The following is a 16,666-nucleotide window of genomic DNA, read 5'->3' as shown; positions in this document are numbered from 1 at the left end:
GCACCATGCGTCATCGCCATCTCGCTACGTTCAATGGTGCCCAGAGCTGCAGAGACGTCCTGGGCCCTGGTGGGATTTGCAGGGGATTGGAAGCTCACGCTGCCTCCCTTCAGCCCAGAAAACTGGAATAACTATAGAAATACCAGGGCAAGCATCAACAATGACGTGGCAAAGGTGGGTAACAGTGCCACGCAAGTGCAGATGTCATTGAGGCCACATGGCAGAGCCTGAGATATAGATAGATAGATATTTAGGGATGGATGTATGGATGGCTAAAGGAGGTGTATGGGGATGGATGGATAGAGAGGATATGGATGGATGGATGGACAGATAGAAGGTTTGTATATGGATGGATGGATGGCTAAAGGGGGTGTATGGGGATGATGGGTAGAGGGGATGCATGGGGTGGATGGATGGATGAACAGACAGAAAGTACATAAGAATGGCCATCATGGGTCAGACCAAAGGTCCATTTAGCCCAATATCCTGTCTCCGACAGTGGCCAATGCCAGGTGCCCCAGAGGGAATGGACAGAACAGGGAATCATCAACTGATCCATCCCCTGTCGCCCAATCCCAGCTTCTGGCAAACCGAGGCTAGGGACACCATCCCTGCCCATCCTGGCTATTAGCCATTGATGGATCTATCGTCCATTAATCTATCTAGTTACTTTTTGAACCCTGTTATAGTCTTGTCCTTCACAACATTCTCTGGCAAAGAGTTCCACAGGTTGACTGTGCGTTCTGTGAAGAATTACTTCCTTTTGCTTATTTTAAACCAGTTGCCTATTCGTTTCATTTGGTGACCCCTAGTTCTTGTGTTATGAGGAGTAAATAACACTTCCTTATCTACTTTCTCCGCACCAGTCATGATTTTATAGACCTCTATCGTATCCACCCTTAGTCGTCTCTTTTCCAAGCTGAAAAGTCCCAGTCTTATTAATCTCTCCTCATACGGAAGCTGTTCCCTAATCATTTTTGTTGCCCTTTTCTGAACCTTTTCCAATTCCAATATATCTTTTTTGAGATGGGACGACCACATCTGCATGCAGTATTCAAGATGTGGGCGTACCATGGATTTCTATAAGTATGTATATGGATGGCTAAGGGGAGTGTATGGGGATGGATAGATGGACAGATAGAGGGTGTGTATAGGGTTTGATGAATTGATAGAGAGGGTGTATGGGGACAGGTGGAGGGATGGACAGAGGGGTGGGTGGGGATGGAGGGACAGATAGAGGGGATGTATGGGGATTAATGAATGGATAGAGAGGGTGTATGGGGATGGGTGGAGGGATGGACAGAGGAGTGTGGGGATGGAGGGACAGATAGAGGGGGTGTATGGGGATCGATGGCTGGCTGGCTAGAGGGGGGTGTATGGGGACGGGTGGAGGGATGGACAGAGGGGTGTGGGGATGGAGGGACAGATAGAGGGGGTGTATGGGGATTGATGGCTGGCTGGCTAGAGGGGGGTGTATGGGGACGGGTGGAGGGATGGACAGAGGGGTGTGGGGATGGAAGGACAGATGGAGGTGTATGGGGATCGATGGCTGGCTGGCTAGAGGGGTGTGTATGGGGACGGGTGGAGGGATGGACAGAGGGGTGTGGGATGGAGGGACTGATAGAGGGGGTGTATAGGGATTAATGAATGAATAGAGAGGGTGTATGGGGACGGGTGGAGGGATGGACAGAGGGGCGTGGGGATGGAGGGACAGATAGAGGGGATGTATGGGGATCGATGGCTGGCTGGCTAGAGGGGGGTGTATGGCGGATTGATAGATAGATAGATTAGTAGGATGAGTGGACTGACTAGCCGCTGGGAGGGGTTGGCAGGAAGTCTCCATCTGTCCAGGGCTAGTTAGAATCACCAGAAGAGGCCCCTGGTAGCTCTTCTCATGATGATGGTTGGGGTGGGCCAGGTGTCCTCAGGTTTCCATGCCTGTCGCTACGGCGTTTCCAGCCAGTCGCAGCATCTCCAGGGTGGGAACCGGTCCTGGAAAAACATCCAACCCCATCCCTGCCAAGACAGAAAGGCACAGGGTTGCAGTCCTGCCATCTCACCACTAGATGTCAGGCCCAACCCTGTCTCAACGGAAAGGCATCCCTTTCCCCGCCCCTCGGAGCCAGGACACTGCAGGGTGACACCCGCAGCCTGCTCTGAGCTCCCCCTTGGTTCTAAGCTGTGCCCCCAGGCCTGTCATAACCAGGAGGGGGTGGATGGGAAAGGATCCATGCCGATGGATGCACTGGCTGATTGCTTCAGGGGAATGGGACATGGGACCTTTCCCGTCTAGGGGGCGTTGGTTCCGATCCGGTCCCAGGGCAGGCAATTCGCTGGCTCTGGGGTGACCCTACTCCTGTGACATGCAGACGCCTGTGGGATGCCTACCTAGGAGCAAGACACACCAGCCAGGCAGCGAGAGAGACAATTCTCGGTGCCGTCTCAGAGCACTGGGTCATACCATCTGGTGTCCCGTCTCCAGCCATGGCTGATCTCTTGACGCTTGGGACAGGTCTCATCGTCTCACCATGTTCAGTGGTGCAGTGAGATGCAGAGGAGGAAAAAAACTCCAAAGAGGATACACCTGGCCTGCTAAGCAATGGGAAAAACTATTCCTTCCTGACCCCAGGTGGCGGAAACCGTGAAGCATGAGATTGGATTTTACGCATTGTCTTCATGCAGAGCTGCAAGGGCCAGGCCCACGCTCTGCACAGTGCTGGTGATTCTCTTCTCCCCAAGGCCCCTGAAGGACAGGGACGGACAGGGAGATTCGTAGACTCACACCTGCTAGGCCAGAAGGGCCTGCCACGACCATCCTGCTTACTTAGACGCAGGCACACAGGCCAGTGGCTGTATCTCGGGCAGAGATCTAACCACGTCGGAACGACTCCCAGCCATGGGGCACGCACCACTGCCCTGGCACGCTGGTCCAATGTAGATAAATCTCTGCATTAAGCATCTTCACATAACTTTCATATGACTTTGTATTATGCCCCTATTTTCATAGAACTTTGTATCAGATCCTTATTTGTATTGAGCCTTGGTATAATGTTAACAAAAATGTCTTTTTGCTAGGAGTAGAATAAGATCTCCCCCCCGTTTTAATCAATTGCCCTGTTGAATGAAGGAGGTGTGAATGAGTAAAGAGTGGAGGGCAAGCACCTCCAGACAGTTGCAACAGTTGAAGAGCGACTGGGAGCAAGACCCAAGGACAATAAAACGTGTCCAGCGGGCTCACTGAAGAAGAGCAGACATATTGACAGCCTTGGGGGTTGGAAGCGAGCACCTTCTTTTGCAAACACCCTTTTTGAACAGCATTGGGACAACACCAGAAAGAAGCAGCACAAAGGACCAACGGACACAGATCTAGATTTTGAATCTGGTACAGATTTGCAGGAGAGGGAAGCTGCTATAAAAGTGAGGTGTCTTGCAGAGGACCCCGGGTCTCGTCTTGTCAACATCGGAGCATCGGATCGGCAGAAGCCCGGCTGCACCCCCTCCCCCATCTAACTCACCTGGCCAGTGAAGTTATGGAGAGCAACTAATTGGTCACAACAACAAGATGGGAGTGTGTGTGTGTGTGTGTATGTGAATGTATTTGAGCTGAGGGGTGAAAACATTATCTACTAGCATATGCAGATGATACAGTGTTGATTGATACATGTATTACCAAGAAATGTGGTGTTTGCCTTATTCCCCCTGAAAAGATCCTGTGCAGTACTTTAAGTACAACAGCATCACCCTTCAGAGTTAGGAAAACACCTCTGATTTCAAGGCTGAATTTGTCCAGCCTCAACTTCCAGCCGTCTGCGCTTGTGAGGCCTTGGTCAGCAAGGGTGAAAGGCTCCGGTCTAGGATCCAGCCGCCTCTCAACCTTCGCTTCGTTTAGCTGAATAGGCCGAGCTCCTTAAAGGTTCTTATCCTGCCCTGGCTCATTTTTGGGGCCCTCCTCGTTCTCGCACTGGTATTTCCACCTCCTCCTCGAACGCTGGACGTTGGAGCGGGACACGGTGTTCTAGCAGCAGTCGCGCCGACGCTGTGTAAAGAGTTTCCCATGGGTGGAGCCTGGGCTGCCCCCAGGCCAATGACTCGGGCAACTTCTGCCGATCCACACACAGGCCCTGTTCAGTGGGTTAAGATCCTATCATTGCATGTGGTTAGAGCGGGGGGGAGGCTGGGAGCCAGGACTCCTGGGTTCTCTCCCTGGCTCTGGGAGGGGAGTGGGGTCTAGTGTGTTAGAGCGGGATGGGAGGGGAGCCAGGATTCCTGGGTTCTCTCCCTGGCTCTGGGAGGGGAGTGGGGTCTAGTGGGTTAGAGCGGGATGGGATGGGAGCCAGGACTCCTGGGTTCTCTCCCTGGCTCTGGGAGGGGAGTCGGTGTCTCCTCCATTTCTTTCTCCCCCATTCCTTGCAGCTCCCAGATTCCCAGGGTTTGAACGTTTGAACTCCGAGGTCACAGGCCAGTGGGCTGCCTGCTCCCCATGGCCAGGTCCTCCCCGCCCTTCCCCGCCAGCTAATGCCAGCAGGGATCCTGGCTGGAACAGAGGTGCCCAGCTGTAGGTGAGGATTTTCTCAGCCTCTCCTCACGGCTTTGGGGTGGGGGGTGAGGAGGGGGAAGGAAGCAGCGGCTCAGTGCACTGCTGAGGGAGGGGGCAACGCAGCAGCTTCTGGGGGCCTCAGTGTCCTGCTAGGAGCTGGGGCAGGTATGCTCTTGACAAGGTTACTGAAGCATTAGGGAGGATGTTACCTCTAGGGGGCGCCAGCTCCCATCTGGCCCCAGGGCAGGGACTGGATGGCTGGGGGGACAAGAAATGGGACATGGGGCCACTCCCCTCTGGATCCCAGTCCCCTCCCAGAGCTGGGGACAGAACCCAGGAGTCCTGGTTCCCAGCCCCCTGCTCTAACCACTGGCCCACACTCGCCTCCCAGAGCTGGGGACAGAACCCAGGAGCAGGCCCAGATTCACGACCCTGCACTCGATTCACTGGCACAGGGCCAGTGTCTCAAGGGTCCTCTGAACCCTGGGCAGCTGGGGGTGCAGGGCAGCCGGTACCTGCCTCCCACTGTGCCTTCCGCAGGCCAGGCAGAGGCTGCCCCAGATTCTACCACTTGCTCAAAGCCCCGTCCCAGCTTGGTACGGCTGTGCCCAGAGCAGCGCACAGCTTTGCCCCAGCTGCGTGGTGGCAGCGCCACTCACATCTGGCCTGGCCGCCCCTCTGCCCAGACAGAATGCAGCGAGTGGTGCTTGGCACCACATCTCAGATCTGCCCTGGCCACCCTCACATCGGGACCTGGTGCACGGGGACCAAGAACTTGCTGCTGGGTTACACCTGCATGAGCTCTGGGTATGGGAGGGAGAGGGACTGAGGGAGACCCGGGGTCCAGGGACGGATGAGGGTGCCTGCCAGGAGGGGGGCACGGACTGGAATTTGCGCCCCCCCCCAAATATCTGAATTGGTGCAACGTCCTCCCCTGAAATGGTGCTGGGGAGCGGCTGGGAAGCGGGATAGACCCATCACACAAGGAGGCTGGTCAGCTGGGCAGGGTAAGGTAAGGAGTGGGAAGGGGGAGTCGGGATAATCGGGGGTTAGGATCCTGGGAAGGGGAGGGTGTAATGGGCTGGGGGGTTGGCAGTGGCACAGGGGGGTTGTGTGTGTGTCTCAATTTCCATACAGCACATGGCCCAAGAACTGGCCCAGCCTGCCCAGGACTCCTGGCTCCCAGCCCCCCCTGCTCTAACCACCAGACCCCGCTCTCCCCCCAAAGCCAGGGAGAGAACCCAGGAGTCCTGGCTCCCAGCCCCCCCCTGCTCTACCCCACTAGAGAGGCAAGAACCTGGTTCCAAACCCCCACCAGGGGATGCGCCCTCAAGGCTGCTCCATGGGGCAGGAGGAGGCCAGACGGGCGCCTGCCCAGGCCCCTGGCTAAGGCAGCCATGGCCTCCCGCCAGCGAGGAGAGAAGGAGAAGGGTGGGCCCCGGGCTGGCTGGGTGGAGGCTGCCTGGCTCCTGCTGGCTCAGCCAGTCTGTCCCTTTTCCTCCCCCTGCCCCGTTCGCTTTCCTCTCGCTCTCTCCTCTGCATTGTCTTTTTTGTCCTTTTTCTTTCCTCCCAGTCAGTCTTTCTGGTTTTGCTTGTTTTTCCTCCCTTTTTTACATTCATTCTTTCTCCCTTTTTTCATTCTATTTGCTCTTTTTCATTCATTCTTTCTTATGCATTCAGTCCTTTTCATGCCTCTTTTTCTTTTCCTCATTTGTTCTTTCTTTTCTTCCTCTTCCCATTCTTTTTTCTCCTTCCTTCTCTTTGTCTCGCCCATTCTTTCTTTTTTCTGTTTTTAGTTGTTTTATTCCTTCCTCTTTACACTCGTTCTTTTCTCTTTTTCATTCAGTCTTTCTGCCTCTCTTTTTCGTTCCTTCTTTCCTTTTTCTCCCATTCCTTCTTTCCTTATTCTTTCACTCTGTTCTCCCCTCTCCTCGCCCTCCCTCCCTGTTCGTCCTTTCTCGGGCTTTGCGGTGCACCTCATGCCGTGTATACGGGGGAGGAGATGTGCGGAAGAAAGAATGAGGCCTGTCTCCCAGCCTGATTCTCCCTCTTCCCCTGTCACACCCATTTTTTTCCGCAATCCCACTTTAAAAACTGTACAACAAAAGGAGACTACAACTCCCAGCACCCCTTGCGCTCGGCCCACACCCTACTCCCCCCCCCACACTACGTGTCCGCGCCTCTCCTGTCCAATGGGCTGCCCGCTCGTGAGCCCAGCGGGCCAATCATCGGGCTGGCCGCCCTCCAGCTTATAAAAGCTTTGTCTATATCAGCCCCAGCCCTTCTCGCTGTCGCTTTTTCGGCCGCTTGGAACGTTCGCTCCCGTCGCGTTCGGCGGAGAGAACCTTGAGCTCCCCATCGTTCTATTCTTCAAAGGGCGCAGGATCAGGCTAGACCAAAGGGAGGCAAGATGAGGGAAATCGTCCACATCCAGGCTGGTCAGTGCGGCAACCAAATCGGTGCCAAGGTGAGTGAGGCGCCTCAAATTAATGGGGCTTCATGAGCGGCGGGGGGGGGAAGCGATCCCAGCATATTTGGGCTGAGGGGGGATGAGGGAGGAAGGAAAAGGGTTTAAAATACGGGATCTCCTGAAGGAGGAAAAAATGCCTCCACCCCAGATTTTTTTGGAGAGGCGGGGGGAGGGGCAATAGCTATTCCTCTTGCAGGACGAGTTTGGTGGAGGCGGCTTGATTTTGGCAGTTACAATAAAGGCGGGGTGGTGTGAGCATTTCGCTGGGGGGGGGAGGAGGGGGGATCGGACGTATTTAGAAACCGGTCTCGATTTTTTTCCATTCTATCTTCTTTTAATCCGGATTTAAAACTGTTGCTCCGTTTTGAGTTCACCCCCCCCCCGATCCTTTTTTTTTTTTTTAAACCCGGGACTTTAGACTCCGGATTCCAGCCCGTCCCGGCATTAGAAAGGCGATTTGCAGTTAACGGGATTAGCCGGCGCAGCAGATGACTCAGACCCAGGGGAGCTTGGGGGGGGGGGGGGGGGTAGCAGGAAGGAAACTCCCCCCGCCCGCTACGCGCTTTCAAGCGGCGCGGTACCATCTTTTAGCGCCAAACCCCAACCCGCCTGTTGCTGGCAGGAGGGAGGCCGGGTTTGTGGGGGGGGGGGGGGGGGGTCTGGCTTTGGTTCCGCTGGGGATCGGGGCAGGATTCCCCTGGCAGAGGCACCCCCCGCCCCGCTCCGGTTCGGCTGGGGATTAACCTAGTGTCTCTTCCCCCGCCCGCCGCTCTGCTGCTGGTTAATTTCCCGTCCTCTGTCTCTGCTGGTTCGTTTCAACCCCGCCCTTTGATCTCCATTGTCTGCCGCCAGGGGTGAGCGATGCGGTGAAAGGGGCCATTTTCCTCCCCTAACTGCTGGGGGGGGGGGGGGGAGAGAATGAACCCCTCCCCTCCGGATCTTGTGTTAGCTAGCGGCAAAATCCCCCCCCCCCCCCATTTCTCTTCCGTTCCTCCGTGAAAGGGGGTATTGTTCCCCAGTGTTAGGGGCTTTGCCTTATATAGGCAAGGATCTCTCCCCTCCGAAAATTTCACACTTGCTCTCCGGGGTCACCCTACCCAGTGTCATGGGTTTAAGCACCAGGGTGGGGGGCCATGTCTAGAGGCGAACCCCCTGCTTGCTAGATCCGGAGTGAGGCCTTTCTCCTCTCCTCGATCCCCTGGCAAACCTTCAATTACAGTGTTGCCGTTGGGGTGAAAAAAGTGACCGTAAAATGTTGCAATGGGGGGGAGAGAAAAAATCTTGTTTCAGTTGCAAATAAAGAATGTTACTTCTGGCGCCAAACCGCCCCTCCCCCTCCTCCTTTTCCCTCCCCACCCACCATCTTCCCCACCTCTTTGTCTGCCGGGCCCCACATGGCTGGCTTGATTCCTCCACCTCCTAGAGCTCTCCGCGATCCATGCCCAGCCCGATCCCTTCCCATCCGTCCCGCAACGCCCCGCCACTCCGGAGTCAAATCGGATCTCCAGTTTAAGCTGAGACACACACCACATCCTTTGTGCCTGTAATGGCCGCCTTTGCACAGCTGGGGGGGGGTTTCCAGGCGGCTGCTGGCGCTAGGCACTGAGGGACTTTTTGTGCCTAAAGAAGGGCCTGTTTGCAGTTGGATGGCTGCAAAATCCCCCCCCCCCCAGCAGTTGGCTGGATCAGGCGCTGGGTTTCTCCACCTGGTGGGGTGGATGGGTGGACAAAGAGACTTTATTTTAGCCCGTGCAGAGCCAGGAGCGTCCCTGCTAAATGGGCCCATCGGGGTTTATTGCTTCGGTGGAAGCATCTGGGTTGCTTGAGAGGCCCTGAATTTTTTTTTTACTGTAGGGATATTTCCCCTCCTGCATCACATGCCTCATCCCGGGCCCCCCCCAGCCTCACCTCTGCCTGACCAGGTTTGCCAGGCTTTATTCTGCACTTGGCGTGGCTGGCAAATGGGTGCCGGCCCCACAGCCAGGCGATATATCGCAGGGGTGCTCTGTGGGGGGGCGCCGATCTGCCTAGATCCCATATGTGGAGATCCAACCCCCCCTCCTCGCTCATGCTTTAAAACTGGCGTCTCTGCCGTGCCAGGGTGGGTGGGCGAGGCTCTAATGAGACCCAGCCCAGCAAATTCTTGCAGTGAGACCCAGAGGTGGCTGCTCTGTCAGAAGATCGTGACCCCCAACATAATGGGTTTGTATCGCAGCAGCTGTGTCAGTGGTTCTGAAGCGAGGAGGCCGGGCGCTGGGCCGTGCCGGGGATGTTTGGGGAAATGTAAAGCAGATTTTTCTGCCCCTCCCAAAGAGCCTTCCTGGCGCCTGTTCGAGCCATTCAGTTTCTCCATCTGGAATCACTCTGCATTTGCACTAGGGTCCCTGAGATCAGAATCCAGCCCTGAATCCGCTGACTCGGGGTCTGGCTACACTGCGTATTAAAGCTGGGCTCTGACAGGGCCCAAGCCCCCCCTGCCGTCCACACGCAAATCAGTCTGACCCGGGTCAGCCAGCACTCAGAACCTAGGACCCTGCTAGGGGGCGGCTCAGAGCCCCAGTCCAGCTGCGGCTCTGGTCCAAGTCATGTCTTTCTGCCGTGTGGACACGGTCCAAGTCACAGCCCCGAGTCCGGTCTCGTGTTAGCAGGGCTGTGAGCCCCCAGCCATGGTAAGCCCAGGTTTACCATGCAGCGAGGATGCTGAAGCATGACCGAGTCCACAAGCCTGGGCTCCCGCAGCCCCGGGTTTACAATGCAGTGTAGACGCAACCTCAGTGACCCCGGTTGTAAATCCAGATCCACTCCAGGTTGACACCAGAGTTGCTGAGATCAGTGCAATTTGGCTGCCACCTTCCTCACTGATCCATGCTGGGACTGGGGGGTGGATTTCCTGATGCAGTGACCCATGGTGCCAAAAATGCCTGGGATGTTCAAGGGGTCAGCTTGGCAGCCCTTGTGTTGTGGGTGGGGCGGAGCTCTGGTGGTGGGGGCTGGGGTGGAAAACAGATGTTGTCTGTGACAGATGCTCTGACACACTGCTTTGTCCCAAGCAGGCTTGGGGGTGGGGGTAGGCTCGACTGGGGACAGAAGTCAGTGACTTCACCTCCCTCTGCCCCCCGCTCTAACCCACTAGACCCCCCCCCTTCCCTCCCAGAGCCCAGGCATAGAACCCAGGTGTCCTGGCACCCAGCCACGCCCCTCCCCCCCCCCATCTAACCTACTAGACCCCCCGCTTCCCTCCCCGAGCCCAGGAGCGCTGACACCTGCTGTGGCTGAGAAGTGGCTGAACAGAGCTGAAGCCGCCAGCCTGCAGCAAGCGGGGGTGGGGAATCCTCTCTTAGGCTCAGCCGGGCGCCATCTGCTCTTTGCTCCGCTCAGAGGCGGGAAGCTGGATTTGCATTGGGGCTGGGGGAGGGGCGTGTAATGGGGTAGAGCTCAGTGGGGGGAGGGGGGGCAGCAACCAATCCCACCTCTGCCACCAGCACTGTCATCCCTGCCGCGGCTGAATGCTGCAGGGTCCTAGGGCAGGCATGTGGCCAGGGAGCGCTTCGGGCGGCAGAGGAAATCTTAAACAGTAGCAATTGTTCCCTGCGTGGCTGGGTTTGGCCGTCGCTTCCTTGCAGGGCAGTGCTGTGGCTACTGGTGCTGGCATTGAACAGCCCTGGCTGAGGAGCCCAGGGCGGGCAAGGGGGGCGGGGGGGCGTTGCACTGGCTCAGACGTCACTTCCCTGGAGCTGGGACCGAGGGGCCGAGTGCCCGGCCCACCTTCCCTGGCAAGGCAGAGCAGAGCCCTGTGGGAGCTGAGACCACAGCTGAGTGTGGGGAGGGACAGGGACTGCTGGGGTTTCTCTCGCCCCTGGACAAAGGGTAAAGCAGCCCAACCGGGAGGCCGCTGCTGGTCAGAGGGTGACCCTGGGGGATTTACTTTGTCACAAGCCCCGGTGGGGGTGGGGCAAGAGGGCTGTGTCCGGGGGGGAGGGGCAGGTTCCTTGCATATGCACACCAGTGCCTGCCTCTCCTCCCACCCCCCGTGTCCCAACCTCCCCAGCGCTGGGGACACCAGAGCACCAGAGATATGACTGGGGTAGGACTAGCTTTGGTGGGGGAGGGGGGGATGGACCCTACCCTGATTTCCCCCCTCCCCCCATGCTCAAGGGGTCTCTTCTCACCCCAACCTAGGGATGGGCACGGAGGGGGGAGAGGACCTCATAATACCCCCTCTCCTGGGGGTCAGAGCAGCACCTCAAACTTTCATGGTGTCCCTCTGCCACTGGGGGGCAGTCTAACCTGTGTGGTGTGTTGCTTCCCCCACATGGCTGGCTGGAGGGGCGGGGGGGGGGGGGGGGGGATGTGCAGCCCTAGGGGAAGCCCCTGTTTCTGGACCAGGCTGTGATCACCTGTAGGGGGCGCTGCTGGCTCTGGCTGGCTGCGCATGGTGGGCCCTTTCTCCCCCCCCCCCCCCCCAGAGAAGAGCAGCGTCCCCTCAGGGGAGGGATGGCTGGTACAGGGATGGGGGGAGGCAGCTATCCCAATGACACCCCCCCCCTTGCTGTCGCCCCTAGTTCTGGGAGGTGATCAGTGACGAACATGGCATCGACCCCACCGGCACCTACCACGGCGACAGCGACCTGCAGCTCGACCGCATCAGCGTCTATTACAACGAGGCCACAGGTACTGCTGGGGGGGAGGGGGGCGGCACATGACACCCCTTTACCTAGGGAGCGTTGGCTGGTCCGAGATTCCCCCCACAAACACACCCATGGAGATTGGGGTGGTCTGAGTGCTCCCCCTATAAATATACATGGTTTGGTCTGGTCCCCCCCACGTGTTCCCATGGTTTGAGCCAGTCCCCCTACCCTATATGCAGGGAATGGGAGAGTCCAGGGATCCTTCCCCACAAATACTATGTGGCTTGGTCCTGGTCCAGGCTGTTCCGCTCCCCATGCCGTGTGTGGGTTGGTCTGATCGAGGGCACCCCCCTTCTAGATGCCCCAAAGGCTAGGCCCCCCTTTCTTCCTACATGGCTGAGACCAAACCCTTTCAGTGCATTAGCATCTAATGGCTGCAGGGATCCCTCTGCACCCATGGGTTTGAATCAACCCCAAATTCCTATTCCTGGATAACCCAGGCCCCCTAAGACCGTCCTGCTGCCTCTTGGTTTGATTGACCTGTCCCTGCTGAGACTCTTCTCGCTCCCCCTCTAGGTGGTAAATATGTCCCTCGCGCCATCTTGGTCGATTTGGAACCAGGCACCATGGACTCTGTCCGTTCCGGTCCCTTCGGCCAGATCTTTCGACCAGACAACTTTGTCTTCGGTAAGATTCCCATTGTCCCTCTGTGCCATGTCTGCTGGGGCCCTGGGGTTGGCTGTGCGTGACTGTGAATTACCCAGCAGCCACTTGGGTTGGGTTGCGTCAACCATGGCACCAGTGGTTGAGACCCCTGATCTTGGCCCATGTGTAGCAACAAGAGTGGGGTCGCGTCTAGAGTCTGAACCAGAGTTTCTAGGCTTCGTCTACTCAACTGAGTCCAGATTGGGCCTAGTAGCAACCTACAGACAGTCCCCGCCCCTAAATTTTGGAGTGGCCAGCGGGTTATGACTTTGAGATGGGCCTTGTCTGATCTGGGGGGGTGGCGCATGTGCTGGGGGACCCAGCTGACTTCAGTTGACTGTTTGGAGCTAGAGGTGCGTCCCTCAGCCGTGGCCACATTCGCAGAGCGGTGGCCTGTTAGGTTCCCCTGGTCTAACAATTGGAGGCTTAAATGCCATAGTGACATGGCATCTTTCTCCCCTCTTCCCTCCCCCAAATATCTGTGAGCCTAACTCAACAGAGGACCTGATGTTCCCCTTAGCCCATTGGGGGAATTGGCATGTGTCCCCCAGGGGACTCCATTGGAGGTAATTTGGGGGCATGGCTGGCCAAGGAGCAGCTGGTTCCCCAGTGCCTTAGCCCAATGCTTGTGGCTTCTTCCCCTCCACCCCACCCCCACAGGCCAGAGCGGAGCTGGTAACAACTGGGCCAAGGGGCACTACACAGAGGGGGCCGAGCTGGTGGACTCTGTGCTGGACGTGGTGAGGAAGGAGGCAGAGAGCTGTGACTGCCTGCAGGGCTTCCAGCTGACCCACTCGCTGGGCGGTGGCACCGGCTCGGGCATGGGCACGCTGCTGATTAGCAAGATCCGGGAGGAGTACCCCGACCGCATCATGAACACCTTCAGCGTGGTGCCATCGCCCAAGGTCTCAGACACGGTGGTGGAGCCTTACAACGCCACCCTGTCCGTCCACCAGCTGGTGGAGAACACGGACGAGACCTACTGCATCGACAACGAGGCCCTGTACGACATCTGCTTCCGCACCCTCAAGCTGACCACCCCCACCTACGGCGACCTCAACCACCTGGTCTCTGCCACCATGAGCGGCGTCACCACCTGCCTCCGTTTCCCTGGGCAGCTCAACGCTGATCTCCGCAAACTGGCCGTCAACATGGTGCCCTTCCCTCGTCTCCACTTCTTCATGCCTGGCTTTGCCCCCTTGACCAGCCGTGGCAGCCAGCAGTACCGGGCCTTGACCGTGCCGGAGCTGACCCAACAGGTCTTCGACGCTAAGAACATGATGGCGGCCTGTGACCCCCGCCATGGGCGCTACCTGACAGTGGCAGCCGTCTTCCGCGGCCGCATGTCCATGAAGGAGGTGGACGAGCAGATGCTGAACGTGCAGAACAAGAACAGCAGCTACTTCGTGGAGTGGATCCCCAACAACGTCAAGACGGCCGTGTGCGACATCCCACCCCGCGGGCTCAAGATGGCCGTCACTTTCATCGGCAACAGCACGGCCATCCAGGAGCTCTTCAAGCGCATCTCAGAGCAGTTCACCGCCATGTTCCGCCGCAAGGCTTTCCTCCACTGGTACACGGGCGAGGGCATGGACGAGATGGAGTTCACCGAGGCGGAGAGCAACATGAACGACTTGGTGTCTGAGTACCAGCAGTACCAGGACGCCACGGCCGAGGAGGAAGAGGACTTCGGAGAAGAGGCTGAAGAAGAAGCTTGAAGCTTCACCCACCACCATAAACGCGCCCGCACAAATTAATTTTTTTTTTAAAAAAAAACAAACACACACCCACATTGCATCATGTTCCAATTTTCTTTCTTTCTTCTTTCTCAACTGTCTTCTCCATCCAGGTTCCTCCAGGGCTGAGCTTACGCCGGTTCTGTGATCTCCCATGTAAACATCAGCTTGGGCATCGGAGTGAGAGATGCCACTTCTGCTGTCTCTCTCCGCCCCTCATCTGTCTTTTCTTCCCCAGCACTAAGTTATTGTGAGGTTCTGTCTCCAATAAAAGTCAGATCCCCCTTCTCTGTAACTGTCTACATCCAATGGCATCTCTCCTCTGCTCTCTCTCAAAGAGGGAGTTTAAATTTTGCTGATTCTTCTCAGCCCATGCTCATCTCGCTGAGGTGTTCTTCAGGGATGGGAGAAGATGGAGCGTTGGGATAACAGAGGGCTTGGTTGGATTGTCTAAGATCTGAAGTGTAACCCAAGGGATGTGCAAGATTAAAGTTCCCAAAGCAGGGTTGATAGGTTGTCCCTTCTTTGGCCCAGTGGCCTAGCAACCTGTAGCCAGGTTGTGAGAGAGAGCTGACTTTTTCCTGCTCTAGCCTTTATTGATGGAGTCCTGCATGTAGCTGTCATCCTGTAGGTAGCATCAGGCAGGTGTCAAACTCTTGTAGCAAAACCAGTAGAGGTGGGAGCTGTGAAGTGGATTAGCAGGAACAACATAAGTTGGTTTGTGGGAGCTCCCCCACCACTGGAGAAGGTGGGGGATGTGAGGCAGGTCTGGACCTGAGGAAGTCTAGTTGATTGCTTCTTAGACTGAGCAGAAGGTAGGAAGAGGTGGCCCTGAACTGGTTAGACCTTGCAGGTAATTAAATCACACCAGCAGCTGAGGAAGGTGAGAAGCAGGCCGGGCCTAGCAGAAACATCTGGCCCTACTTGGGGGAAGGAGATTCAATTTGCTTTTGCTGTTAGCAAGTCCCTCTGCTGCACCTTCCTCCTCAAGGAGAATGAGCTTGTGGCTGAATGCAGTGGGACTTGGGGGAGGAGAGTCTAGTGGAGGGGAGAAGGGACAGAACCCAGGAGTCCTGCCCCCCCCTGCTGGGGGAGGGGGACTCCAGGACCCCCGGGGTTAGATTTATGGGTCTGCTACTTTGGTGAGAGCTGCTCGGTCAAGGAACTCCTTCCCCCTCCTGGCTGGACATGAGCATGTTTGCAAAGCTGTAGGAGATGCTGGAGCCCTGGGACAAAACCCCCCTAAACCTGTCTCTGTATGACCCTGCTCAATGTGTCCCGTTTGAAGGTCCCACCCACCAGGTGGGTGGATCTAAGTTCTGGAGCTGCCTGGCCTGCCCACACCCTCAAAGGGTGCGTCCCTGGCTTCCCCTAGTTAATATGCTTTCTGTTGGGGGGTCATCCCCCAGCTTTTCCAGGCGGGGGCATCCCTCCCCTTTTCATTTCCATTCCTGCCCCTATGCTGAGGATTTGGCCCACAGATTTTAGAGGGGGGGGATTCTCTTCCTTGTATCAATTTGGCCCCAGATCAGGGGACCCCCAGATCAAGGGACCCCCATACCATCCATCTCCCCCGGTGCCCTAGATAAGTAATGTTCTCCAGGGATGAAAGGGCACCAAGCCACAGAGCCATGGTTCAGGGAGCTGGTCTCTACCATCTCAGCAGCTTTGGGGAAAGGGCCAGTGCAGGCCATGTGGCAGAAAGGAAAATCTCAGCCTAGGGCCCCTCTTGCCCTATCCCACCTGACTCTCATTTCTTCTCCAGGTTGGGGGATGGTCCTGCTGGAAGCAAAGTGGGAGAGGCCCTGACAGCTGGTTACATTGCAGTGAATCGACTCCAGCGAGCAGGGAGGGGGTGAGAGCCGGGGCGGGAGGGGGGGCAAACCTGTAGCTGGGGAGGGGAGAGGCTGTGAATGTAGATTGTCCCCATGCCCATGTTCTCTGGGGCTCAATTGTACCCCAAGGTCCTGCCACCGGGAATCAACCCCCAGCTCCCATCAGCTGAAGGGCGACAACAGCCCTGGAGGAATTGAAGGGGAAGAGAGTTGGGGGTGGGGAGACCCCCACTGCTGTGGGTTCCAGCTGGCAGGTGACAATACAGCTGGAGGTCCCACCCAATGGGCCCCACTCCACCCGGTCTGGCTTCAGCTCAACTCTGTCCTGTCTGGCTCTGTCTTATCAGCTCAGTGTCTGTCTTTTTTTTTTTTTTTTCTTCCTCTCCTCTCGCTTGCTCCATCTTTCTCGTTTTTTTTAACTGCTTTTTTCATATTGAAAAGACGACGTTCTGCGAAAGAATAAACCCATTTTTTTAAAATTTTCCTGACTGTGTCCTAGCGCTTTGTGTGGGCGGGGGGGCCATGACGGGCGCCTGAGGAGCCCCTGTACCCCTCAGCACAGTAGCTTTAGGTGCCAGGAAAACTGCCCCTGAGTCTTGCTCCCCTCTCCCCAGCTCTGCTGGTGCCCCTCATGCCGGACGGGCTGCCCCTGCTAGCCCAGCTGTGGGGTTCTCTTCCTGCCCTACAGCACTGGTGCCCCTCACTCCTAGCCCTGGGGGTTCCCCCTGCTGCCCAGAGGCCTGACTCCCAGCCCT

General features: G+C 56.9%; 1 protein-coding gene across 1 annotated transcript; it reads left to right on the top strand.

The window, feature by feature from the left end:
• Positions 1 to 6,804: 6,804 nt before the first annotated feature.
• On the top strand, positions 6,805 to 16,394 carry TUBB (tubulin beta class I). Its single transcript, XM_054046665.1, has 4 exons — positions 6,805 to 7,004; positions 11,570 to 11,678; positions 12,212 to 12,322; positions 13,001 to 16,394. The coding sequence occupies exons 1-4, from the start codon at positions 6,948 to 6,950 to the stop codon at positions 14,056 to 14,058; spliced, it is 1,335 nt and encodes a 444-aa protein (XP_053902640.1). The 5' UTR covers positions 6,805 to 6,947; the 3' UTR covers positions 14,059 to 16,394.
• Positions 16,395 to 16,666: the final 272 nt, after the last annotated feature.

Source organism: Malaclemys terrapin, chromosome 13 (assembly GCF_027887155.1).
Source record: "Malaclemys terrapin pileata isolate rMalTer1 chromosome 13, rMalTer1.hap1, whole genome shotgun sequence".
Taxonomy (NCBI): domain Eukaryota; kingdom Metazoa; phylum Chordata; order Testudines; family Emydidae; genus Malaclemys; species Malaclemys terrapin.
This window is presented reverse-complemented; position numbering and strand designations above follow the sequence as displayed.

What these genes read in the sequence shown, in the direction of transcription:
- TUBB (XM_054046665.1), top strand. Translation starts at nt 6,948, where the DNA reads ATGAGGGAAATCGTCCACATCCAGGCTGGTCAGTGCGGCAACCAAATC. An exon ending in GCAACCAAATCGGTGCCAAG is followed by an intron (nt 7,005 to 11,569) that starts GTGAGTGAGGCG and finishes TGTCGCCCCTAG; the next exon opens with TTCTGGGAGGTGATCAGTGA. An exon ending in ACCAGACAACTTTGTCTTCG is followed by an intron (nt 12,323 to 13,000) that starts GTAAGATTCCCA and finishes CCACCCCCACAG; the next exon opens with GCCAGAGCGGAGCTGGTAAC.